General features: G+C 41.8%; 1 protein-coding gene across 5 annotated transcripts; it reads left to right on the top strand.

Moving 5' to 3' along the window:
- The first annotated feature begins 40 nt into the window (after window positions 1–40).
- On the top strand, window positions 41–26,495 carry LOC124001657 (gastrula zinc finger protein XlCGF48.2-like). Of its 5 annotated transcripts, XM_046308646.1 has the most exons (4): window positions 20,703–20,807; window positions 20,902–21,150; window positions 24,295–24,425; window positions 24,610–26,495. In XM_046308646.1, the coding sequence occupies exons 2-4, from the start codon at window positions 20,910–20,912 to the stop codon at window positions 25,801–25,803; spliced, it is 1,566 nt and encodes a 521-aa protein (XP_046164602.1). In that variant the 5' UTR covers window positions 20,703–20,807; window positions 20,902–20,909; the 3' UTR covers window positions 25,804–26,495. The 5 variants fall into 5 exon arrangements, with proteins under 5 accessions (XP_046164604.1, XP_046164601.1, XP_046164603.1 ...); XM_046308648.1 differs by lacking the exons at window positions 20,703–20,807; window positions 20,902–21,150; window positions 24,295–24,425; window positions 24,610–26,495 and adding exons at window positions 41–299; window positions 3,687–3,799; window positions 5,375–7,042; XM_046308645.1 differs by lacking the exons at window positions 20,703–20,807; window positions 20,902–21,150 and adding an exon at window positions 2,590–3,085.
- Window positions 26,496–26,546: the final 51 nt, after the last annotated feature.

The following is a 26,546-nucleotide window of genomic DNA, read 5'->3' as shown; positions in this document are numbered from 1 at the left end:
CCACAACATCATATTTATGTCCACCATGATGGGTTTAACATCAATGAAGTAATTATGTAACTACAGCATTTATGTAGTTGGGATGGGTTAACACTATGTTGAAAATGTGTTTATTATCTGTGTGTATGTACCTGAGGGAGTGTATGTCTGTGTAATCTGTATCACCTGTCTCTTCCAGGAGGAGGAGGGTCCAGAGGTGCTGCTGGTGAAGGAGGAGGGTTGTGAGGAGGGTCTGGGGAACCCTGAGGGGACCATGGTCATGGAGGACAACCACACTACACCTCGTCTGAACCTACAGAGTAACTAACTGAGCAGCACACAGACCACACACAGTGTCACTGAGGTTTAGTCCACTGTCAACTACATGAATGGTATTAGGTCAGAGCCAGTACAGTATAGGCAGGTGGGGATCCTAGATCAGCGCTCTTACTATGAGACTATGGATAAAGGCCCAGATCAAACCCTTGAATGAGTAGGCGTGTCCAAACTTTTGACTGGTACTGTGTAGTATGATGAGGCAGAGTAGATGATATGGTTGGTGGGATGGTGTCTGTAAAAATGCTTCACTGATGTAAAGTGACAACCCTGTCCTGTTGTTTGATGCTGGTGTTTTATGAGGAAAGTATAGTGCTTTACTTCTTGTTTACTTGGCATAAAGTAGTGAAGTTGTGTGTAATTTAATGTTGAACCTTTTCCAAAGTATTCTTACATTCATTTTATCAATTCGAGGGTACCAGATTTACAGACGATTGTGTTACCATAGTGAGAAAATGTATACTTCTTGTTACATATCAAAGTACTGTACTTCAAGTCCAGAAGGATAGAGTATGACCATTTTGTTGAAATTAAATAAAAAATCTAATCTGTGCTGATTTATTTAAAAAAATCTATATTAATCTGAGGGACTGAGTTTCCCTTATCTCAGGTGAACCAAAACATGATATACTGCTAAAAAAAAAGGGAACACTAAAATAACACATCCTAGATCTGAATTAATGAAATATTCTTATTAAATACTTTTTTCTTTACATAGTTGAATGTGATGACAACAAAATCACACAAATTATCAATGGAAATCAAATTTATCAACCCATGGAGGTCTGGATTTGGAGTCACACTCAAAATTAAAGTGGAAAACCACACTACAGGCTGATCCAACTTTGATGTAATGTCCTTCAAACAAGTCCAAATGAGGCTCAGTAGTGTGTGTGGCCTCCATGTGCCTGTATGACCTCCCTACAACGCCTGGGCATGCTCCTGATGAGGTGGCAGAAGGTCTCCTGAAGGATCTCCTCCCAGACCTGGACTAAAGTATCCGCCAACTCCTGGACAGTCTGCAACGTGGCGTTGGTGGATGGAGCGAGACATGATGTCCCAGATGTGCTCAATTGGATTCAGGTCTGGGGAACGGGTGGGCCAGTCCATAGCATCAATGCCTTCCTCTTGCAGGAACTGCTGACACACTCCATTCACATGAGGTCTAGCATTGTGCGGTTGGCCCTGGAACCCAGGGCCAACCGCACCAGCATATGGTCTCACAAGGGGTCTGAGGATCTCATCTCGGTACCTAATGGCAGTCAGGCTACCTCTGGCGAGCCCATGGAGGGCTGTGCGGCCCCCCAAAGAAATGCCACCCCACACCATGACTGACCCACCACCAAACCGGTCATGCTGGAGGATGTTGCAGGCAGCAGAACGTTCTCCACGGCGTCTCCAGACTCTGTCACTTCTGTCACGTGCTCAGTGTGAACCTGCTTTCATCTGTGAAGAGCACAGTGTGCCAGTGGCGAATTTGCCAATCTTGGTGTTCTCTGGCAAATGCCAAACTTCCTGCCATGGTGTTGGGCTGAAAGAACAACCCCCACCTGTGGATGTTGGGTCCTCATATCACCCTCTTGGAGTCTGTTTCTGACCATTTGAGCAGACACATGCACATTTCTGGCCTGCTGGAGGTCATTTTGCAGGGCTCTGGCAGTGCTCCTCCTGCTCCTCCTTGCACAAAGGCAGAGGTAGTGGTCCTGCTGCTGGGTTGTTGCCCTCCTACGGCCTCCTCCACGTCTCCTGATGTACTGGCCTGTCTCCTGGTAGCACCTCCATCCTCTGGACACTACGCTGACAGACACAGCAAACCTTCTTGCCACAGCTCGCATTGATGTACCATCCTGGATGAGCTGCACTACCTGAGCCACTTGTGTGGGTTGTAGACTCCGTCTCATGCTATCACTAGAGTGAAAGCACTGCCAGCATTCAAAAGTGACCAAAACATCAGCCAGGAAGCATAGGAACTGAGAAGTGGTCTGTGGTCACCACCTGCAGAACCACTTCTTAATTGGGGGTGTCTTGCTAATTGCCTATAATTTCCACCTGTTGTCTATTCCATTTGCACAACATCATGTGACATTTATTGTCAGTGTTGCTTCCTAAGTGGACAGTTTGATTTCACAGAAGTGTGAGTGACTTGGAGTTACATTGTGTTGTTTAAGTGTTCCCTTTATTTTTTTGAGCAGTGTATTTTTGTTCAGTATAAAAACCAGTACCGCGTTTCAAAGAACGGTGCGTATACCTTTTTCATTTAACCACAACCTTTGAGCTATGACGCCAACCAATAAGATAATTTCCTTTCAAGTGTAAACGGAAGTAAATAGTGACCAAGAACAATTTCCATGTTAGTGTTTTTATTGTTGTTATTTAGACGTTTATTAACACCCTGGAACAGAAAATATCACAAACCTACCACAGGCAGTGTGTAATTCGCGTTGGAGACAGGACTTCGTTTATATGTTATCTACGTAACGCTAGCTTGCTAGTTGATAACGTTAGCTAACGATGGCTAACTGCATGGTTTTTCACACTCAAATAGCTTCCATCATGGAGGTGTTAGCGAATGCAGCCGTGGCAGAGATCTGTAAACTCATAGACGACGAACATGCAGTGTTTAGTTTGGAAATAACTAAAAGCCAGACAGAAAACAGGGCATTGCAGAAGAAACTACAGCTACTCGAACTGAAGGTATCACGGGAGCGCGTCCTTGCCAGTCGTCCCAGTCGTGTCAAGATCCTCGACCGATACAGAGGAATGGCAAGAGGTACATTTTGCAGAATACCCCACTTGGGTTCTTGACAGTTCTTGGATAATAAGCAACAATTCCCCTTATTACTTAGCCATCTTGCGTAAAGACACAATATAATATTCTAACCAGATGTTTGTTTATTGTATTTAATGAAAAAAATGGATACATAATACATCAATCAATAAATAGTATATCAAGAAGTTATGAGAAATGTTACCTTACATTCTTGCCAATTGTAGACTGTCAATAGTGTACAATATACTGTTGAGCATTCACGGTAGCTAATCTAACCACTAGAGCCCGGCCGATATTAGTATCAGTGGATAATTGAAACTAACCGATATGGAAAAAGGGTAATCTGATGCTTATCTGAACAATTGCGGCCATTCTTACGTATAATTTGTCACAATATAAGAAATCAACATTTGAAGTAGTTATTGGACAGCAATTTATGAAAATATTACACTTTAATTTTCCACTGTAACAGTATATCGGTAGATACATCTGTATCGTTACGTTTTGTCACCCCAATACAGGAATCAGTATTGGACAAAAAAACAACAACATATCGGTCAGGCTCTACTAAGCACCTCTTTTCCCCCAATCACTCTCTCAGGTGAAGGACATCTCACTGGAGGCCACAGGAGCTTTGCGAAGCCAGCGGTACACAATACATGGAGAGATGACCAACCAATCACTGTTGATGAGGGGAATGTTATTTTGATAGAGGTTAGTGTAATAGAGTTGCCTAAAACGTGTTACTTTGTAAAGCAAATGTGGCCAGTTTATTTCAAAAAGGCTACCCTCAGCGAGGGAATGGGCATGGTTATTCGAATATCCAAACTGTTACTATTCGATTACTAGGGAGAGTATTCATTTTTCTAAAATTAAATAATGATCTAAGTGACACTGCGACATAGCCTACAAGGATAGATAGACCATTACATTACCTTTTTTTTAAATAAAACAGTTTGACAGTTTTCATTTTTAAAAAGGCACCGGTAGCCCACATACGTTTCACACTGGTGTAGCTTGTTGTCGGTCAATCAAGAGGAACCATGTGTAGCAAGTGAAGTGGGAGCTTTCTAATCAATGCAAAATGGAATTGAAGTTACATAATTAAGTTGACTACAATGATCAACCAACAGGTAGGCTGTTTCATATGAAAGGAGTTGAAGACAAGGGAGGGAAGCCCAGCAAAATAGCCTCAACCTTGCTACTGTAGCTAGCTAGCGTCTTTACAACAATGCAGTCAAGACATGCATGACAGAAATTATGGCAGCAACAAGTTTGTCTAACTAGCGTGAGTTGGTTTGGCTACTCTCTCCCTCCGTGCTACACACATTTGCCCCTGCTCCTCTCTAAACCCTCCCCCACCCTTAGTGTAGAGCACCTTCTCTCTCAAATCTTCATTGAAGTAAAACATTTTTTAAATACATTCTTTAAAACATCATGATATTATTTAAATAGTGAAATCATTTCAAATGCCCAATGCTACTCACTTGCTTAAATGTTGTTGTAAATAAATATCACCTGGGAGCATGAGCAGCAGTGTGCTGTGTTTTCCTTTCTGTTTTCCATGAGTTTGCCTTCAACTCCAGGACCTTTCGGAAAGTATCTGGATGTGCGTATGTTCTTTTTTATTTCTTCTATTTTAGCTGTTTAAACAGACAAGTCAGTTAAGAACTAATTCTTATTTACAATGATGGCCTAGGAACAGTAGGTTAATTGCTTTGTTCAGGGGCAGAATGACATATTTTTTACCTTGACAGCTCAGGAATTCGATCTAGCAACCTTTTGGTTACTGGCTCAACGCACTAACCACTAGGGTACCTGCTGTTCTTTAGCTTTTGTACAGCTACATTTACCTGTCATAGCCTTCAGAGACCCGGAAAAAAACGTTTGGACATAAAAATTGATAGTGAATATGAACAGAGAACATTTATTAAAAAGCTCTTGTTTAGATCTTATTTAGTGTGAAAATTATTCCACTGCTCTGAAAACTCAAACTATTCTTGAGATATTTACCTATTAGAAAATATTGAATATCAAACTCTCAAAAATAATTACACACAAGAAAAAATTATGAAGGTGACTCTGCTACACTTGATAATTGAAAAGCCCAAAATGTCCTCTCATAGGTACAACAGGACCTAACACAGTGGCAGATACGGATCAAAAACGAATGTCCATTAAAGAACATAAAAATGAATTGCTGGGTCTCAGGAGGATATAGGAGCTTGTGCGACTTCCCTATGACATTGTTATCCAATTCAACTCATGTACCACCCCTCTTCTCGTCAGTCTGCAGATGCAGAGGCTGCAGGTCCTGGAGGACCGTCTCTGGTCAAGCAGGAGAAGACTGAAAGAACGGCTCCTTTAGCCACAGAGAACCCCATCACCGCCCCAGCGCTGCCCAGGACCCGATGCAGCATCGGGTCAGTGGAATACCGAACGTCGTCAGAGATGGACCCTGAGACTTTAACTGAAACCCACAGGCTCTTGCACACAGGATATGACCACAGATCAGATCCAGAGAGACTGGGCTGTCCTCCAGCTCCAGGCTCAGAGTACTTACCTGTATTTCACCAGAGCCAGAGGATGGTTCATTGCCGTGGAGATGATGATAATGCGCTAGACACTGGCGACCTGTCTTGTTCTTACGTGACAGAAATGGACGCTGGCAACATATCCTTGGGCTTAGAGAGACAGACTGATCTGTCTAGAGGGGACTGGAACCAGTACAGTAGTAGTGTATACTCTGAAGGGTGCCAAGACAAGAAAGTGGAGGTTATAGTGGTAGATGAAGTGACTGTGAAAGTGGAGGGCGACGCTCCTCCCACATGGAATGCAGATGGTCATCTAGGAGACGGACAGTCGCAGGGCAGAGATTCCTTAGATTACAGGGAAAGCTTAGAGACCAATCCAAATGTTGCGACCCACTCTCCTTTACATTCGCTCAGGGATCGCGACCCAGTGTCCACGTCAGTGGGGCCTTGCGATTCACAAGTCCTTTTCAATCAGGTATTGAACTCAAACGAGAAGCCTAGAGACCAAGCTCAGGGAGGGGGAGCCACATCAAGCAATAGTAAAGAGAAACGGTTCCTATGCATGTTCTGTAACAAAGGCTTCAGCTGCCTCCAGAAGGTGGAAATCCATCAGAGGGTCCACACAGGGATGAAACCCTACAGCTGTAGCCAGTGTGAGAAGAGGTTCTCCCAGACTCGTGACCTGAAGAGGCACCAGAGGGTCCACACAGGGGAGAAACCTTACAGCTGCCCCCAGTGTGAGAAGAGGTTCTCCCGCCAGGACAATCTGAAGATACACCTGAAGGTCCACACGGGAGAGAGGCAGTTCGCCTGTACGCAATGCGGGAAGAAGTTCACAGAAAGAAGCTACCTCAGGATACACCAGCAGAAAAACCATCCCACTCTATTAACATAAAATTGTAACCATTCCACTTGATAACTTCTGAAGTTTAGATCAAAACCTGCATTAAAGGGTAGGTAAGCATAAAAATTCAACCAAATGTAACATATGGAATTGCATTCGTATACGCATCAAAAGTCCAAATGCAATAAAACCCATCAGAATGTCGAAGTCATGCCGGAAGTTGTTTTTGCGCGGTGTGACGTAATATTGAGGCCCCAGGCAAGCCACCCTATTCTCCATAATGTAAACTCCAACAGAAATAACTAAACCATATAATTTACACTCATGACTACTGGTTTCAATTACATTTGAAACCAGTAGTCATCAGCCAGATTACAAGCAAATACTTTGAATTTGTTACAAATCAGCTTGCAAGGTTGCTAGCCAACTAGCCTGCTAACGTCGGTAGTGTAATGTACTTAAGTAAAAATACTTTAAAGTACTACTTAGGTAGTTTTTGGGGTATCTTTACTTTACATTTTTTACTTCACTATATTCCTAAAGAAAATAATGTACTTTTTACTCCAAACATCTTCACTGACACCCAAAAGTACTTGTTACATTTTGAAGGCTTAGCAGGACAGGAAAATGGTCCAATTCACGCACTTATCAAGAGAACATCCCTGGTCATCCCTACTGCCTCCGCTCTGGTGGACTCACTAAAAACGAATGCTTTGTTTGTGAATTATGTCTTATAGAGAGTGCCCCTGGCTATCCGTAAATTTTAAAAACAAGAAAAATGTGCAGTCTGGTTTGCTTAATATAAGGATTTTAAATGATTTATACTTTTACTCTGGTACTTAAGTATATTTTAGCAATTACATTTACTTTTTATACTTAAGTATATTTAAAACCAAATACTTTGACTTTTACTCAGTAGTATTTTACTGACTTTCACGTTAATATAGACCACAGTTTTGGAAAAACTTAATGCCATCTAACCGGGTATCAAATCATGTTACCAGTACATGCAGCAGGAGAGGGCCATCCTCCTCAGTGAAATTTCATAAAAATAAAAAGTGAAACATTAAAAAGTTATTTTTTTCAGATAAAACTATACTAATTATATTCATATGTCATCAAATAATTGATTAAAACGCAGTTTTAAAATGAAGGTCTTTTGTAACCTCAACAGCACTTTCCAGGGAAGAACCATGGTGTAGCCAGAGGACAGCTAGTTTCCGTTTTCCTCTGGCTAGATTGACTTCAATACCCCCCTTCCATAGACCTACATGGTAATTATGAACACTTCCAGAGGATGACCTCCAACCAATCAAAGATTTTGCAGTATGAACTGACATCTTATCCATCCAATCATAGGATTATGATCAGAGAATGAACCTAGTGTGTTGTATTGGGGTTGTGCTGCAGAGCATTCTGGGGGGTTCTGTGTGTCGAGAAGCTTGGTGACATTATTGGATAGAGATTGAGAGTAAAAAGGGATAGCAAGGCCAATTGAAATAACTTGCATTAACTGGACAATAATACAGTTCTAAAACCAAGAAAACAATTTCAAATCTACCTCCTTCTGTAATTTGAAAAAAAAAGAATTTGAATTGAATAATATCAAACTTCAGAAGCAAGTAGCAGTAGCTAACTAGCTACCAGCACAAGCATGCAGTTTTCGTCAGCAGAATGGCTAACGCTACCAAAAATGTTGTGGAGTTTTTGTTGAAGAACCACTTTCGTTCTCTGGGGTACACAGAAAAGGTGCAAATTAAAACAAAGGGTCGACCTCTGCCTGAGAACAGTTTCATGAAGAAGGATGAAAAGGTGAGGGCGTTCAATACCAATTGGTATCAAAAGTGCAGCAGGTTAACAGGGAGCCTTCCATCAAGCCACCTGTATTGCTGACCTTGCCTGCTTTTTGGAAAGTCAGAGCCTTGTGCGAAAGGGGGTACAGTGACCTGAAGAAAATCAATCAAATGTATTTATAAAGCCCTTTTTACATCAGCCGATGTCACAAAGAGCTATACAGAAGCCCAGCCTAAAACTCCAAACAGCAAGCAATGCAGATGTAGAAGGATGGGGGCTAGGAAAAACTCCCTAGAAAGGCAGGAACCTAGGAAGAAACCTAGAGAGGAACCAGGCTCTGAGGGGTGGCCAGTCCTCTTCTGGCTGTGCCGGATGGAGATTATAACAGTACATAGCCAAGATGTTCAAACTTTCATAGATGACCAGCAGGGTCAAATAATAATCACAGTGGTTGTAGAGGGTGCAACAAGGTCATCGCCTCAGAAGTAAATGTCAGTTGGCTTTTCATAGCAGAGCATTCAGAGTTGGAGACAGCAGGTGCGGTAGAGAGAGAGTCGAAAACAGCACATCCGGGACAAGTTGGCATGTCCGGTGAACAGGTCAGGGTTCCATAGCCACAGGCAGAACAGTTGAAACTGGAGCAGCAGCATGACTAGGTGGACCGGAGACAGCAAGAAGTAATCTGTCCAGGTAGTCCTGAGGCATGGTCCTTGGGCTCAGGTCCTCTGAGAGAAGAAAAAGAGAGAATTAGAGGGAGCATACTTAAATTCACAGGACACTGGATAAGACAAGAGAAATACTCCAGATATAACAGACTGACCCTAGCCCCCCCCGACACAAACTATTTCAGCATAATTACTGGATGCTGAGACAGGAGGGGTCGGAGACACTGTGGCCCCGTCCGACTACACCTCCGGACAGGGCCAACCAGACAGGATATAACCCCACCCACTTTGCCAAAGCACATCCCCGACACCACTAGAGGGATATCTTCAACCACCAACTTACTACTCTGAGACAAGGCTGAGTATAGCCCACGAAGATCTGCCCCACGGCACGAACCTGAGGGGGCGTCAACCCGGACAGGAAGATCACGTCAGAGACTCAACCCACTCAAGTGACGCACCCCTCCTAGAGACGGCATGGTAGAGCACCAGTAAGCCAGTGATTCAGCCCACGTAATAGGGTTAGAGGCAGAGAATCCCAGTGGAGAGAGGAACCAGCCAGGCAGAGACAGCAAGGGGGGTTCGTTGCTCCCGTGCCTTTCCGTTCACCTTCACACCCCTGGGCCAGATTACACTCGATAGGACCTACTGAAGAGATGAGTCTTCAATAAACACTTAAAAGGTTGAGACCGAATCTGCGCCTCTCACATGAATAGGCAGACCATTCCATAAAAATGGATCTCTATAGGGGTAAGAGCCCTGCCTCCAGCTGTTTGCTTAGAAATTCTAGGGACAATAAGGAGGCCTGTGCCTTGTGACTATAGCGAACGTGTAGGTATGTATGGCAGGACCAAATCAGAAAGATAGGCACAAGCCCATGTAATGCTTTGTAGGTTAGCAGTAAAACCTTAGTCAGCCCTAGCCTTTACAGGAAGCCAGTGTAGAGAGGCTAGCACTACAGTAATATGATCTAATGTTTTAGTTCTAGTCAAGATTCCAGCAGCCGTGTTTAACACTAACTGAAGTTTTATTTAGTTCTTTATCCGGGTAGCCAGAAAGTAGAGCATTGCAGTAGTCTAATCTAGAAGTGACAAAAGCATGGATACATTTTTCTGCAGAATTTTTGGACAGAAAGTTTCTGATTTTTGCAATGTTAAGTAGATGGAAAAAGCTGTCCTTGAAACAGTCTTGATATGTTCGTCAAAAGAGAGATCAGAGTCCAGAGTAACGCAGAGGACCTTCACAGTTTTATTTGAGACGACTGTACAACCATCAAGATGAATTGTCAGATCCAACAGAAGATCTTTGTTTCTTGGAACCTAGTATCAAAAATCAATTTTCGATTGTGCTTATTCTCAATTAAGTTGGAAAAATATGATGATTGAGCAGTAGTGAGGGCTCTTCGATACTGCACGGTACTGTCTTTCCAGGCTAATTGGAAGATTTCCAGTGTGGTGTAGTGCCATTTCTGTTCCAATTTTCTGGAAGCTTGCTTCATGGCTTGGGTATTTTCTGTATACCTGGAAGCTACTTTCTTATGACAAATGTTTTTTTTTTACGGGTGCGACTGCATCTAGGGTATTACGCAAGGTTAAATGAAGTTCCTCAGTTAGGTGGTTAACCGATTGTTGTACTCCGATGTCCTTGGGTAGGTGGAGGGAGTCTGGAAGGGCATCTAGGAATCTTTGGGTTATACGAGAATTTATAGCACTGCTTTTGATGATCCTTGTTTGGGGTCTGAGCAGGTTATTTGTTGCAATTGCAAACATAATAAAATGGTGGTCCGATAGTCCAGGATTATGAGGAAAAATATTAAGATCCACAATATTTATTCCACGGGACAAAACTATGTCCAGATTATGACTGTGGCAGTGAGTAGGTCCGGAGACATGTTGGACAAAACCCACTTAGTCAATGATGGCTCCGAAAGCCTTTTGGAGTGGGTCTGTGAATATTAAAGTCACCAAAAATTGGAATAATATCTGCCATGACTACAAGGTCCGATAGGAATTCAGGGAACACTGTATATGGCCCAGGAGGCCTGTAAACAGTAGCTATAAAAAGTGATTGAATAGGCTGCATAGATTTCATGACTAGAAGCTCAATTTTTGTAAATTGAAATTTGGTATAGTAAATGTTAGCAACACCTCTGCCTTTGCGGGATGCGCAGGGAATATGGTCACAAGTGTAACCAGGAGGAGAGGCCTCATTTAACACAGTAAATTAAATCAGGCTTAAGCCATGTTTCAGTCAGGCCAATCGCATCAAGATTATGATCAGTTCATTGACTATAATTGCCTTGGAAGTGAGGGATCTAAAATTAAGTAGCCTTATTTTGAGATATCACAATCTCTTTCAATAATGACAGGAATGGAGGAGGTCTTTATTCCAGTGAGATTTGCTAAAGCGAACACCACCATATTTAGTTCTGCCCAACCTAGATTGAGGCACAGACACGGTCGCAATGGGGATATGACTACAGACTGTGCTAGTGGCAGACTCCACTAAACTAACCCTATCTCATCAATCGTTCAGCCAAACGCCATAACAAAAGCAGGGAGCATATACATGCCCACATCAGATTTAAGCTTCTGGGAAAAAGCTGCATCGATTATGTAATGGACGTAGGACTGCGTATTCAAACTGCGCAACACAACGAGAAAGTAGGAAGAAACAGAGACGGTATCAAGCTGCTTATCGACACATTTTTGGGCATTGTTAGGGTTGCGTCAATCGAATCTGGTATCAGGATAAATATGACAATGAGTCACCGATTGTATACTATGTACTTTTTATTAGCTAAGCAATAAGTGGTAAATGCGATTTTCGTATATACGGGCTCTCTGTCCCACCTCGCAGGGCAAAGAGAGAACTGGCCAACACCCTAAAGGTATCTTCTTTAATACTCTGACAGAAGTAGTTCCTGCTTCCGAGCTGGCCTGTCAGAGTAGAGGTCAAGTGTGGTTTAAACTTACTCAACCTATCATTGATTGTTGGCGCACAAGCTGGTCCCAGCCCCCGGGTGCTCCAGTTGATAGATGTAACTGTTGCTGTGTAGAGTATCTATGCGCTCATACCCTAGATACCGTTATCACATATCTGGTTTCTGTTATTGCTAAGTTTGAGTTCTAACAAAAGACAGTCTGTGGTTTGCTACACTACGTTCTGTATGTGTCCCCCACAACTCATTGCATAGTTCCTGTCTTCATGTTATTCTGTATTTTTCCATCACGAGAAAGGCCCATGGCCCTGAAACTGTTAACAATGTCTCAAGTCAGCTATGTTGCATAACACATACACCCACGCAAGCCAACAGCAAATAATATTCCATCACATATTATATGGTAATGGGCTTTTAATGTGTAACACAGAACCTCACAGCATGCAATAATTGGCTGTTTAGAGAACAGGAAGAGAGGGAAAGTTCCGCTAACAAGAGAAACTACTTGCAGAGGTAATTGCACGTTATGGAACTTTCGACTGTATTTTCTGAGATGTCGTAATCCATTCAGAATATGTTGATAGCTTCCATCGCATAATACCTTAAGTGTGATTAAAGAGAGAGGTTGACGCGGCACATTTGTATTATGCTCGCTCAAGTAGGCTTTCCACTTTCCTTCTGTATTTATTTAGCAAAGGTGATAACACAATCACTCCGGACAGACAAGCAATAACTCATTACATAAATGTTGCAGCAGCCTAGGCTGCACCTAAACAGAGATTGGACATGCTGTATGGGATGATAGTGATGACATGCAAATTAATGTTATTAGGCCTACAGTTGCATAAGCCCTGTGAGTTCTATTGTCTATCAGTGGTTGTGTCTGTGTCTGGGTAGAGGAAATCCCCCTCTTAATCTAGTCTAAATATACACTACTGTTCAGAAATTCAGGGTGACTTAGAAATGTCCTTGTTTTTGAAAGAAGGCCAGCATCCCTGGGTCACCGCTTCACTGTTGAGTTGAAACCGGTGTTTTGCGGGTACTATTTACTGAATCTGCCAGTTGAGGACTTGAGGTGTCTGTTTCTCAAACTAGACACTCTAATGTCCTCTTAATCCGTTGTGCACCGGGGCCTCCCACTCTTTCTATTCTGGTTAGAGCCAGTTTGCACTGTTCTGTGAAGGGAATAGTACCCATCACTGTTGAGATCTTCAGTTTCTTGGCAATTTCTTGCATGGAATAGCCTGCATTTCTCAGAACAAGAATAGACTGACGAGTTTCAGGAGAAAGTTATTTGTTTCTAGCCATTTTGAGCCTGTAATCGAACCCACAAATGCTGATGATCCAGATACTCAGCTAGTCTAAAGAAGGCCAGTTGTTGCTTTTTTAATCATTACCACAGTTTTCAGCTGTGCTAACATAGCTAATCTAAGTTTATCATTTTAAAAGGCTAACAGAACGTTCCATTGGAACACAGGAGTGACGTTTGCTGATAATGGGCCTCTCAATGCCTATGTAGAAATTCCATTATTTTTTTATTTATTTTTTTAAATCAGCCAGTTCCAGCTACAATAGTCATTTACAATATTAACAATGTCTACACTGTATTTTTTTTATCAGCCAGTTCCAGCTACAATAGTCATTTACAATATTAACAATGTCTACACTGTATTTCTGATAAATTTCTGCTATTTCAATCATGTAAATGGCTTTACATTTGTTTTTAAATGTGGCCCGTCTGAGCCTTCTGCAATTTTGTAGCCTAATCCTGTACGGTACTTGGATAGATGTAATGTTCTAGGATATATTGTTACGTCAATTTATCGAACATGCTACAGATATGAAGTTGAGCGGGGCATACCATCAGCAGGGGTACAGGTAGTATCCTCGAGAAAAGTAAATACGGAAAAGAAAGTGTGAGCTCTCCACACGCAATGGAAGTCCAGGTGTAAAGCATGTACTGCAAACGCCGAATTAATTTATGGAGAGGTACGGTGGTGCTTTCGGATCATTAATTCCTTAACGACCACTCTAAAATAAAACAAGAGGCGAGACGATGGCCGGAGACCGAAGCGGTAGATGTATGAAGCAGCGTATGTTTGCAGCAGGGTTCCTATCTCCAGAAGTTCATGAGGGCGGAACACTGCGAGGACAGGTGTACTCTCCAATCTATTGCCCCTTGCCGTTTTTATGTGTCCGCCCTATTTAGCCTTCATGCCTCCTCCTAACCCCTCCACCCCACCCCCTGTTTCAAACACCTAAGATAAACCCCTCCACTCTCTCGAAGAGAAACACATTATGCGCAATATGTTTCAGACTAATAATGAGTTGAAACTTTCTAATATTATTTTTTAAATTGCATTTCGATCTGTAATTTGTCTGAAATATGTAATATAACATTGCTACCCTGCTAATTATTCAGATACATTTTTAATGCCAAACCTTTTAGTGCGTTCTGTTTTAAAAGCATGAGCGTGTTATGTTTTGACTGCATCTGGTCGACACACCACCCCACATAGCCTAAATTGTCCATTCAATATGTATTTTTTGACTGATGTGCGCGGAGCTGCATGAATACAGAAAAATTTACATTTCTTTCAAAAACAAGGCCATTTCTAAGTGGCCCTAAGTATAAGGTTGCTGCAGTTTGTCATGGTTTTTAAAAGCATGTGACCTGATTAGAAAAAAAATGGTCCCATCATAACCCATGAAACCTTTTTACCATGTATTAATCACTGTCATACCTTATAGGGTCCAGAGTTTTCCTGGTTAGGTTACCAGATAAGGAAAAACTCTAGGCCCTGGGGGAAAAAAATTGCAACAGCCCTCTGGGACCTATGGTGCCACCAGTCTGCTTGAAGTTGTAAGGTATGTGGATGATCAGGGCTTTATTCAGGAACGTTTCTTGGGCTACTTTGATTTGTCATGTGGGCGAGATGCTCAGTCTGTGTTTGACTTTGTGAATTCTGAGATGTCTGAGTTTAACTTCATGGAGAAACTCGTTGCCCAAACCTAAGATGGCGCAGCTGTAATGGAATGTATCTGCTATTTGTATTTACATCTAAGTCCCCTCCTGTTACTGGATTTAAGAAGTGTCTACCATTGTCAACTCCTGACATGAACGGAAGCCACATCTCATTCTCATCCACTGGTACATTGAATGTTTCCTCTCCAAGCACTGTGAGTACCCCTATCAATTTTCTCATTACTGTATGTAGAGTCACTCACATACGAGCACAATCCCATTATTACACATCAATGATTTTACTCCTGGCTTGGACTAACTCATTAGCTCTTTTGTTTAACTGTGTAGTGTTATTGTTTTTTGTCTTCCTCGTCAAATCCTGTCCTGCCCTCAGTGGAAGAGTTGAGCTATTCTCCAACACCATCCATCCATGATGAGCCGGTCCTGCACTGAAGCCTGTGAACACCTCAACCCCTGTCCTGCACTGAAGTCAAGCCTCTGAACACCTCAACTCATGCCTTATACCGTCTTTCAATCACTGCTGTGATTGTACTATACATTTCTTAATTACATGCTTTAGGTTTGTAAGATTCTGGGTTAAACTTGGAACATTGTTATACTCAGAAGTATAGGAGTGAAAGAGACTGTTTTTTAAATCCGTGAGATATACCTACTGGAACGTGTGCTACGGGTGGGTGTTGTTATCGTGACCAGTGAACTGAGATAAGGCGGAGCTTTACCGAGCATAGACTTATAGATGACCTGGAGCCAGTGGGTCTGGCGACGAATATGTAGTGAGGGCCAGCCGACTAGAGCATACAGGTCGCAGTGGTGGGTGGTATCAGGTGATTTGGTAAGTAAACGGATGGCACTGTGATAAAGTGCATCCAGTTTGCTGAGTAGAGTGTTGGAAGCTATTTTGTAGATGACATCGCCGAAGTCGAGTATCGGTAGGATAGTCAGTTTTACTAGGGTAATTTTGGCGCCGTGAGTGAAGGAGGCTTTGTTGCGAAATAGAAAGCCGATTCTAGATTTGATTTTGGATTGGAGATGTTTAATATGAGTCTGGAAGGAGAGTTTACAGTCTAGCCAGACACCTAGGTATTTATAGTTGTCCACATATTCTAGGTCGAAACCAGGGTGGTGATGCTAGTCGGGCGGGCGGGTGCGGGCAGCGAACGGTTGAAAAGCATGCATTTGGTTTTACTAGCGTTTAAGAGCAGTTGGAGACCACGGAAGGAGTGTTGTGTGGCATTGAAGCTTGTTTGGAGGTTAGTTAGCAGTGTCCAAGAAAGGGCCAGAAGTATACAGAATGGTGTCGTCTGCGTAGAGGTGGATCAGGGAATCGCCCGCAGCAAGAGCGACCTCATTGATATAGAGAAAAGAGTCGGCCCGAGAATTGAACCCTGTGGTACCCCCACTGCCAGGGGTCTGGACAACATGCCCTCCGATTTGACACACTGAACTCTGTCTGCAAAGTAGTTGGTGAACCAGGCGAGGCAGTCATTAGAAAAACCAAGGCTATTGAGTCTGCCGATAAGAATACGGTGATTGACAGAGTCGAAACGGATGTTACATTATTCGGAAAGATGCATCGTTAAAACACTCGTAAAGCTAAATTCCATCACTATCGGCAAAAGAACTACATTTATCTTGAATTAGGTGTCTGAGCCTCGAGTTTAGGACCAATGAAATCAGAATCCCTCCCTTTCACAAAGATTGTCATCATCAACTTCACAGGAAAACAACTCATTTAAATATTTTATTAATCAAATGTGTTAAAATATAGTAATGTTAAAATACATAATCACATCAAATGTATTTGAAACTTCATGCACAGTAACTTTTGTATGACTTAATACAATTATTTTATCGATAGGAGTGGGGGAAAATATGCTTGTGCATTGATAAGCACACCAAAATAATAAAATAAAGACAGCACTTCTAAAAGCCTATTTCACACTGTAGCCTATTGAATTGCAAGATAACTTCGCTTTCATTTTGATTTCTGCACTAAATGAAAATTAGGCAGAGACTTCCCCAAGGTTTGATTTTTCAGCATTGTCTAAATAAAGAGTTTAGCGTTGGAGTAGCCATGAGCAACATGCACGTGCAGTTACAAACCTGCTAGAGTTAGCAGCAGGCAGATGAGCAATATCCAATGTCATAGTACGGATGAATGAGCTTGAATTGGAAGCGAAGTGAAGCTAGCTAGCTTTAGAAAACTGTGAGTAGATCTAGCTTGCTTCGTAGTATACCCCTCTCGTCCTGTATCTTCTGGTGATCTATTGAAAACAGTAATATATAATATAATATATGCAAGTTATGATGTGATGTATGCCTTTTCTTGTTTTGATGACAAAACAAAGTAGCCTACACACTTGTGGAAGTTTGTCGCTTTCGGGGTCCAGCTTCAGATCCAACTGACAGGCTTTCGGGGTCCAGCTTCAGGTCCAACTGACAGGCTTTCGGGGTCCAGCTTCAGGTCCAACTGACAGGCTTTCGGGGTCCAGCTTCAGGTCCAACTGACAGGCTTTTGAGGTCCAGCTTCAGCTCCAACTGACAGGCTTTCAGGGTCCAGCTTCAGATCCAACTGACAGGCTTTCGGGGTCCAGCTTCAGATCCAACTGACAGGCTTTCGGGGTCCAGCTCCAACTGACAGGCTTTCGTGGTCCAGATATTGTATATAGGAGAGGTTGCAATTTACGTGACAGATTGGTCCATGCCAACTGCCAGCCACAATAGAAAATGAGCCAGGTTATTTGACTCCCTCTTCTGTATGGTAGTTATAAATGCAGAGGTTGCACACAGTGCAACAATATGAAGTTTGAATATTTCTGCCATCCACGTACAAAAAAACGGGTCCAAATAAATTACATTATTACGCGCTCCACCACCCATGTTATCTATAATTAAATGTCCATGTGGGCTGTGTTATGTAGGTAAAACCTCTCGTTCTCTCAAAGAGAATTAGTGAACGTAAAAGTTCTATCACGAGTAACAACCTGGATTATCCAGTCGCAGTACATTTTAATGACATTTCTACCTTTTTAGATTTTGTGGCATAGAGAAAGTCAAGATATACGAGAGGTGATATAAATAATGCTCTGAGCAAAAAAATACTGTTTTTGGATTTTCACCCTCCAGACATTATTCCCTAAAGGTCTTAATAATGAAATGCCCAAGTATGTGGTTTTAAATGTGAACTTGATAGGTCATGTACTCATTGTGGTTTTAGTATGGTTTAATACGTTTTATGTACACACTTTATAATACTTATGAAATGCACATTGTTATATTTGGTAACACTTGCTTATTTTCCCTCGACTCCAATACCCATTCGATGCATTGGTGGAGCAAGTGTCTACATAAGGGTGCAGGTTGTAAACACTCAAAAAATCTCTGATGAAGGCCTTGAGGCCGATACTTAAAGCTTAAATAAAGAGCAGTGATACTAGCAGGAGCAGTGTGCGGGTTTCTTCTATTTTTTTATCTCTTATCTTTTTATATTGAAATTAAATACAAAATGTAATCTGTGCTGACTGACTGTTGTTTTTGTACCATTGAGTCAAGATATTTATAACAAACTCAAATGGCTGCATATTATTAGGTACTTGAATCAGTGTTAAGAGACGGGCTTGGCTGTGGTTAGCATTTTATTATAGCATGTCATGTTTGTGTGTACAGCAAATAGGTTATGTAAACCTTTATGCTTTTCTGTGCAATCTTTGTTATAAGTCTACAGTCCATGGTGGACTGAACAACCTCAGCTTTGGTGGTCATCACCGAGACAGAGGTTCCAGTCAGGGATCCAGTCTGCAGCCCAGACCCTTCTTTTCACATTCTCAGTGCAGGGATGAAACAGGACCTGGGGCTGATAGAGATAGACCCTCCTGTTCCTATGATACAAACCCCACAGTATCCATGATGAACAGACCAGGTCAACCTGGGCTGCAGCCTTCACAGAGAGTTGTGAGAGACTCCCCTGGTGGGAGTCTAACAGGAAGTCTGTCTTCTCCTTCAGGGTCTCGTCTAATGCCCGGGTTCATAGAAGACCTGGGTCTAGCCTTCCTCAGTTACCTCATGGTTACCCCACCAATACAGACATGGTCAGGATGGGCATTCACCACAAGAGGTACCTAGCCTATAACACAGCACACAATGCCAACAACACCCAAACAATGGCAAGAGGTCAAGGAGGGAGCTCAAGGACTAATCACATTGGTGGTATCTCCTGCTTCTACTTCCTGGGGTGTCATTGGGTCACAACGTGGAAGGCCGAGCATTAGGATGGACACTGACAAGCCGTACGCATGGAAAGCGCATCGCTGAGACAAACTATGTGAAGAAGCACTCCGTTCACACCAAGGAGAGGCCCTTCAAGTGTAAACTATATGACAAGCGCTTCTCTTTCCTGAGTAACCTTATCAGACATAGGAGTGTCCACAATGGGGAGAAATCTTAGAAGTGTGGTTTTAGATGTACACTTGGGATATCTGGGAACCATTCTTTAGCGCTGACATATTATAGTTATGTGAAGTGTCTTGAGGTAAGAGGGCAATTAACCACATACCCCTCATTAACTCTTTGTTAACTTATCATTTGAAACAGGCTTGAGTAAATACCTGTTTTTAGAGAGACAGTAAACCTGGGCTAGAACAAGTTAAATATTTACCTTACTGTTATGTTCTACTCTAGCCGACACACTGTTCTTTTGTAAAGAAGTCTGTTCTCAGCTTGAAAGATATTGTTCATCAGGTTTGGTAGGTTACTTTCTAAGTGTCATCTGTTAGTTACTTGTCCAAATTTGTATTCAGTAATGTAACTTTTGGATTATGTGGTGGATATTATAAAATAAGGATTTGCTGGATTCCAAGTCAAAGTAAGATTCTTTATTTTTCTGAGCTCAGGAGAATAACAGAGTTACACAGCACAGTCAGTCCGAATTAGGAAGCATTGGGTGATAAGCACATATCTTAATAGTTTCCTGTTCTTGGGCAGGACTTTCAGTTCTCCTTTTATCTATACGAGGACACAGAAGCAAGCTGGTTTGTAACACAGAACTATAATCAGAACAGGAGATTATAATATGACAGTTTTACAAGGTTAGTCAAATACTCAGTTATGTGGACACAACTAATTCATATTTCCCATTACAATTACCCAAACTCAGTAACGTAATATGATTACTTTGGTACTTTTGGATGACTTTCCCCTTAACAGGCATTAGAAGAAGACAAAACGGATCAATCAAACGCGTTTGGTGTCATCAGTGGTCTCTGACTTGTGGTCAGAATCACTCAGATGGAACAAACTTAAACTTGCACCTGTTTTCAATGCTGAATTGAATTTCAATGAGAAAACAGAATGAATTCAACCACACATTTGTTTCATTACAAAAACTGTAGGGTGAAGTCACATTTTTTTTTTGCATGTAACAGTTACATTACCTACAGCATGGTCAAGCAAGGTAATGTGTCCGACATTTTTGGACTGATAAACAACTATTGATATAGGACCGCAGTGAGTTACCGCAAGTCGCAAAGAAAACAGGAGCAGCCTCCATTATTCCATCACCATTTCAACATCATCTTATCACCTATGCTTAGTCTAATACAGTGACAACTAAACAATACCAACAACAATTTATGAATACACGCCACTTCACCATCCATGAATGAATACACGCCACTAAATGCGTGTGTTAGTGAGTACATGTAATTAGTTACTCCCCAACACTGCTGAACATAGGAGATTTCGTGTATAATTTCATAAACTGTGCCGTATTTCAAAGAACAGCGCCCAAACCTTTCGTCTAACCACACCCTTTGAGCTATGACGCCAACCAATGAGATATTTTCTTTTCCGTGTAAACGGAAGAACAATTTCCACGTTTGGGTTTTAATTTATCTAGTCGTTTATTAACACCCTAGATATCAAAATGAATCTTAACTGCACATAATCACATACTTACCTCAGGTAGTATTTCATTCTCGTTGTAGACAGGACTTGGTTGATATTTTATAGTTAACGCTAACAATGGCTAACTGTATGTTTTTTCACACTCAAATAGCCTCCATCATGGAGGTGCTAGCAAATGCAGCCGTGGCAGAGATCTGTAAACTCGTAGACGACGACTATGCAGTGTTTCGTTTGGAAATAACTAAAAGCAAAAAAGAAAACAGAGCAATGCGGAGGAAACTACAGCTACTAGAACAGAAGGTGGCACGGGAGCGCGCAGAGAGGACAACGCGAAAGCGCGTCCTCGACAGTCGTCCCAGTAGTGTCAAGATCCTCGACCGATACAGAGGAATGGCAAGAGGTACATTTTCCAGAATGTCGAGTTAATTTTTTACAGAGACAGTGCACATTAATCATCGTTTCAGTAAAAGTGCCGGTTTTGGTCAGACGGCTAATTATAATACAGATACGAAATTAGCAATGAGCACATGCAAAGCAACACAGGACAAGCCACACGTAGCACAAAAAGCAACAAAACACAATAAATAAAAGCAACAAACAGTGTTTACACACCTCACAAGCTACAGACAAAAGATCATATGGAAAGCGGCAATACACAGCCAGGGATTGTGTTCACAAGTCTTATTGTCTTTAGCCATGTCTCTATGTTTTTGTGATGGTGCAGTTATTCGTTTCTGATGGCAGTATGTTCCAGACATGGGAAGGTCTCACAGAGAAAACAGTTTGACTAAAGGTGCTTTTCCTTAAGGGAACTAACTATACTGTCACTTCTCATGGGAGACCTTGTGGCTGCTACCATGGGTTTGGGTTTTCTGTTTCACAAAAGTACTAAGTTGAGGGGGGGCCAGGCCGGTTAGGATCTTGAATACAAGACATGCGTTGGTGTGTTGCACAAGCGTTTCTCAGATCTGAGGATGTAACAGGGATGATGTCTATCAAGCACTTTGAGAGCCTGTTTGTAGACAGACTGAATGGGTTTTTAATGTTGTACAGCAAGCTTGGGCCCAACTTGTCAAGCAGTATGTTAAGTAGGGGAGTAGCGTAACATTGAAGTACAGTTTTGCTGCCTCTGTAGTGAAATAATTTCTAATGTATTGGAAATGAGCTAGGTTCCACTGCGCATGTGTTTAGATATCTTTCCTAGAATCAATGGTGGGAAAATTACTCAATTGTCATACTTGAGTAAAAGTAAAGATACCTCGATAGAAAAGTATTCAAATTAAAGTGTACGTCAATACTGCTTGAGCAAAAGTCTAAAAGTATCTGTTTTCATACCGGGTGTGTTTGAAATCAAGTTTGAATTCTTGATTGCTGACAGTCTGTTAGGAAATTATGATTAATATGACTGAACAAATCATTTTATATGGAACTGTAAGTAAACTTATACTCTGTTATATTATATCTGATTAACAATATGAGTTCATAAGAAGAAATTGTGTGACAGGACAAGGAGGAATAGAATGTTAATGAACACCCTTTCTACTGGGCAGGAACAAATGGGTTGTGGACTGTGTAAACACATAAGGTCGTTAGCCTATGGTTGACCCAACCTGAAACTTAGCTCTGGGGTTTTTAGATTAGGCAGTGAGTGCATTCCTAGGGTTTCTGTTAATTAAACCTGTCAGTTCAGTGGTGATCGATAATGTTGAGGGGTCAAATGTTATCTGGGAGTGTGTTAGTAAGTTAGAATGAACTCTTCACCTTACTTTGTCCTGTCGAGAGGGAGGGGGCGTTCGTTTAAGACAGTGAAATGACGTCATGATCTGTATTTAAACTGATGCTTTTGTTTTGAGTGGTAGCGCGCTCCGATAATAAATTATATTACCTATTATTTAAAGACTGGTCTGCATCTATTTTATGCAACAATAAATCTTACAAATTCTCATAAAATAGATGAAGGGCTTTCAATTGATGAAAGCACATTGGCATAATTAAATTATACTAACACAGTCCCAAAATGTTTTGCATATATCAACAATGGACTAATGAAACAAATACCAAAATATAGTTTTGGTTGGAGTTTTCCATGAAGTACAGTAATGGAAAAAGGTACTCAATATTCATACTTAAATACTATACATGAAATTCCTTATATTAAGCAAACCAGAGAGCGTGATTTGTATTTTTTTTACAGATAGGGCAAACTACAACACTCAGACATAATTTACAAACTCAGTATTTGGCAGTAGGAATGGCATTGCGTTATATTGATAGGTGCGTGAATTGTACCATAATTCTGTCTGCCTTGCCTGTGTATTTTTACTTAAGTACTTCACACCACTGCCCAGAATTGGTTCTTGGTCAGTTTTTGGATAGTGTGTCATACTTCCCCTAATTACTTAGCTATCTTGAAAAACATTTTTATTTTACCAGGCAGGTCAATGAAGAACAAATTATTCTTGTATACACAATATCATATTCTAACCAGATTCTTGATTTACTTAATTTCCTATTGTCATACTCAATTAAAATAATGTGATGCATGGAACATGATATGCTATCGATTGATTGATTGATGAGAATTATTACCTGATATCCAGAGCCGCTTTACCGAACGGGCATGCACAAGCTCTATTTTCATGTAATCTGACCAAAGCACCGGTTCCAATCCAAGTGCCAGTGCCATTTAGCAAACTCCAGGCGTTTACATACGTTGGATGACATGAAAATAGAGCTCTTTGGCCAGGCACACCAGTGGTGGGCTTGGTGTTGAAATGAGGATGCATGAGCAGAAAATAACCCCATACCTACTGTAATATATGGTGGTGGGTCTTTGATGTTATGGGTTAGTTTTGCTTCCACTGGTCCTGGGGCCCTTGTTAAGATCAATGGTATCATGAACTTTACCCATAACCAGGACTTTTTAGCCAAAAACCTGGTTGCCTGGAACATGGCCGCAAGTGAATCTTCCAGCAAGACTATAACCCAAAGAACACATCAAAATCCACAAAGAAATCACAAAGAATTATAAAATCAACATTTTGCATTTTCCATCACAGTCTCCGGACTTGAAACCCATTGAAAACCTTTGGTTTGAATTTAAGTTGGCAGTCCATAAGCGCAGACAAAGGATATCAAGGATCTGGAAGTATTCTGTATGGAGGAATGGTCTATGATCCCTCTCAATGTGTTCTCCAATTCATAAAACATTTTAGAAAAAGGCTATGCGCCGTTATCCTCGCAAGGTAGGGTATTGAAAGGAATTGAAAACGGGTGTACATTTTGTTATGACTTGTTAAACAAAACCTCTCTCTGAGCAATTGTAAGAAAATTATATAATTTCCCCATTTTTTAAATTGCTCAGTATTTATCAAGGGTGTTAATAATTTCGGACCCCACTGTTGGTGCCCCGGGCCCCAGATGTGCTAGTCCAGCCCTGCTTACATCCTTGCCAATTGTAGACAGTGTCAATAGTGTACAATATATCATTGAGCATTGACAGTAGCTAACTTAACCACCCCTTTCCCCCCAATCACTCTCTTAGATGGAGGACATCTCACTGGAGGCCACAGGAGCTTTGTGAAGCCAGCAGAACATGTCTCGTGGAGAGATGACCAACCCATAGCTGTAGATGAGGGGAGTGGAACCTCAACCCAGCATGTTATTGTGATAGAGGTTAGTGTCATAGTGTAACATAAAAATTACACTACGTCAAATGTGGCCTGTTTATTTCAGAAAGGCTCCCCTCAGCTATTCACTTGCTTACATGTACATTCTTATTTATCTGCCAAAGGGGAGCTTGTGACGACAACATTGTTAACCAACTCATGTACTGATAATAACCTCCTCTTCTTGTCAGTCTGCAGATGCAAAGGCTGCAGGTTATGGAGGATCATCTCTGGTCAAGCAGGAGAGGACTGAAGGAGAGGAGGACCCACGACACAGCAGAGACATCCAGACTGGAGAAGAGGCTGGCGTAGTGCCCCCTGTAGCCACAAAGATAATCGCCACCTCACCCCTGCCCAGGACCCAATGCAGCATCACGGAGTTCAGTGGAAAACCAAATGCCGTCCTCAAGTCAGAGACAGACACAGAGACTTTAACACACAGGCTTTTACACACAGGATCTGACCACAGATTAGACACAGAGAGACTGCAGCTGGGACCACTGGGCTGTCCTCCTGCTCCCGGCTCAGAGTATTTACTTTATGGTAATCCAAACCCAAGGACAGTTCATTCCCATCGGGACGCAAGTGACGTGTTAGAGACTGGCAATGATCCTTCTTGTTCTTACACTATAGAGATGGACCCTGGCAACATGCCCTTGGGTTTAGAGACACAGACTGATCTGTCTAGAGGGGACTGGAACCAGTACAGTAGTAGCGTATACTCTGAAGGGTGCCTAGATAAGAAAGGGGAGGTTATAGTCGTAGATGAGGCGACTGTGAAAGTGGAGGGTGACGCTCCTCTGACATGGAATGTAGACGAGACTCACTTAGGAGAAGGACACTCACAAGGCAGAGATTTATTAGATTACAGGGAAAGTTTAGAGACAAATCCATATGTTTCGACCCACTCCTCTTTACACAAGCTCAGGTGTCGCGACCCAGTGTCCATGTCGATGGGGCTTTCCGATCAGGTATTAAACTCAAACAACAGGGCTAGAGCCGAGACTCAGGGAGGGGGAGCCACATCAGGCAATAGTAAAGATAAACCTTTCCTCTGCAAGCTCTGTAACAAAAGCTTCAGCTGCCTCCAGAAGGTGGAGATCCACCAGAGAGTCCACACAGGGGTGAAACCCTTCAGCTGTACCCAGTGTCACATGTGCTTCGCCCAGGCTGGTGACCTGAAGAGGCATCACAGGGTCCACACAGGGGAGAAACCGTTCAGCTGCCACCTGTGCCCGGCCAGTTTCTCACACTCGTCGAACCTGAAGAGGCACCTGAAGGTCCACACAGGAGAGAGGCCATTTGCCTGTACGCACTGCGAGAAGAGGTTCTCAGAGAGGAGATACCTCAGGATACACCAGCAGAAAAAACATTCCACTGTATAGCATAGAAAGTAACCATTCCACTTGATAGCTTCTGATGTTTAGATCAAACCCTGCATTAAAGACAATATTCATTTTCATTGTTGTCAGCGGAAAAGATCCACAGATGCATGTGGAATAACGAGAGTAAATGATTTCAGATTGTTTAATATTCCTGGGTAGAATATTGCATCCAGACATTGTGTGATATATATTGTGTTTGTACTGTGTAGGCTAAATGCCTGTTTCATTACTTACATTCAACTACATAATTATATTCAAGAATTTTAATGAAAAAATTAATGCAGTTTATCAAGTTCATGCAGCTGTCTTGCTGAGATGTGTATGTGTGGTTTTCATATGGTGTATTTGAAACAAAATGGGACAAAATGGGACTTCATTCTGACCTTCTGACTTTCTTCATTCTGACTTTCATTGAATCTCTTTTTAGTATACATCACATTTGATCTCACCCTTTTCTACATACACCAGACAGCGCTTTATAACCAATACAGGGACAGAAAGTAGCCTATGAATGGGAGGCTAGGAGCCATTTACAGTGCCTTCAGATAGTATTCACACCCCTTGACTTTTTCCACATTTTGTTCTGTTACTGCCTGAATTTAAAATATATATTTTTGTCACTGGCCTCCACACAATACCCCATAATGTCAAAGAGGATTTATATTTTTGTGGAAATGTAATAAATGAATGTAATAAAACATGTAATGTCTTGAGTCAATAATATTCAACCCCTTTGTAATGGC

This window comes from Oncorhynchus gorbuscha, linkage group LG17 (assembly GCF_021184085.1).
Source record: "Oncorhynchus gorbuscha isolate QuinsamMale2020 ecotype Even-year linkage group LG17, OgorEven_v1.0, whole genome shotgun sequence".
NCBI lineage: Eukaryota > Metazoa > Chordata > Actinopteri > Salmoniformes > Salmonidae > Oncorhynchus > Oncorhynchus gorbuscha.
This window is presented reverse-complemented; position numbering and strand designations above follow the sequence as displayed.